The sequence below is a fragment of the Arachis ipaensis genome, chromosome B05 (assembly GCF_000816755.2).
Source record: "Arachis ipaensis cultivar K30076 chromosome B05, Araip1.1, whole genome shotgun sequence".
Lineage (NCBI taxonomy): Eukaryota > Viridiplantae > Streptophyta > Magnoliopsida > Fabales > Fabaceae > Arachis > Arachis ipaensis.
The window spans coordinates 145,083,198-145,083,485 of record NC_029789.2 but is presented as its reverse complement, the minus strand read 5'-3'; the positions used below and the strand labels follow the sequence as shown (position 1 = coordinate 145,083,485).

Genomic DNA, 288 nt, shown 5'->3' with positions numbered 1-288 from the left:
ACGACTTGCAGTTTTTCTGACACCCATAATCAAAACTTTTTTGTCATTAAAAAAAAACGAGAATTACAATTTTATAAATAAAATAAACAAAAATAAAAAAGGGTACCTGAGGAAGAGTGTGTGAAGGAACGAAGGGAGTGACACATTGAAGAAAGCGTTCCACGTTCGACGGTGGAGAACTTCCTGAAAAACACGAAGACATTCTCTCCGATCACGCACAATTTTCCCGGGAAAGTGTCAGAAACTCTGAAAAGATTCAATTTTTGTGTGAATGAGCAAATGGGTATT

The 288-nt window shown here is 36.5% G+C and overlaps 1 protein-coding gene across 1 annotated transcript in view; it reads right to left on the bottom strand.

Annotated features, from left to right (window-relative positions):
* LOC107644701 overlaps positions 1 to 282 on the bottom strand; it is a 6,046-nt gene extending 5,764 nt beyond the window's left edge. Inside the window, exon 1 of the mRNA XM_016348629.2 lies at positions 107 to 282. Coding sequence (XP_016204115.1) covers positions 107 to 202 — 96 coding nt within the window. The 5' untranslated portion in view covers positions 203 to 282. The remainder of the gene's footprint in view (positions 1 to 106) is intronic.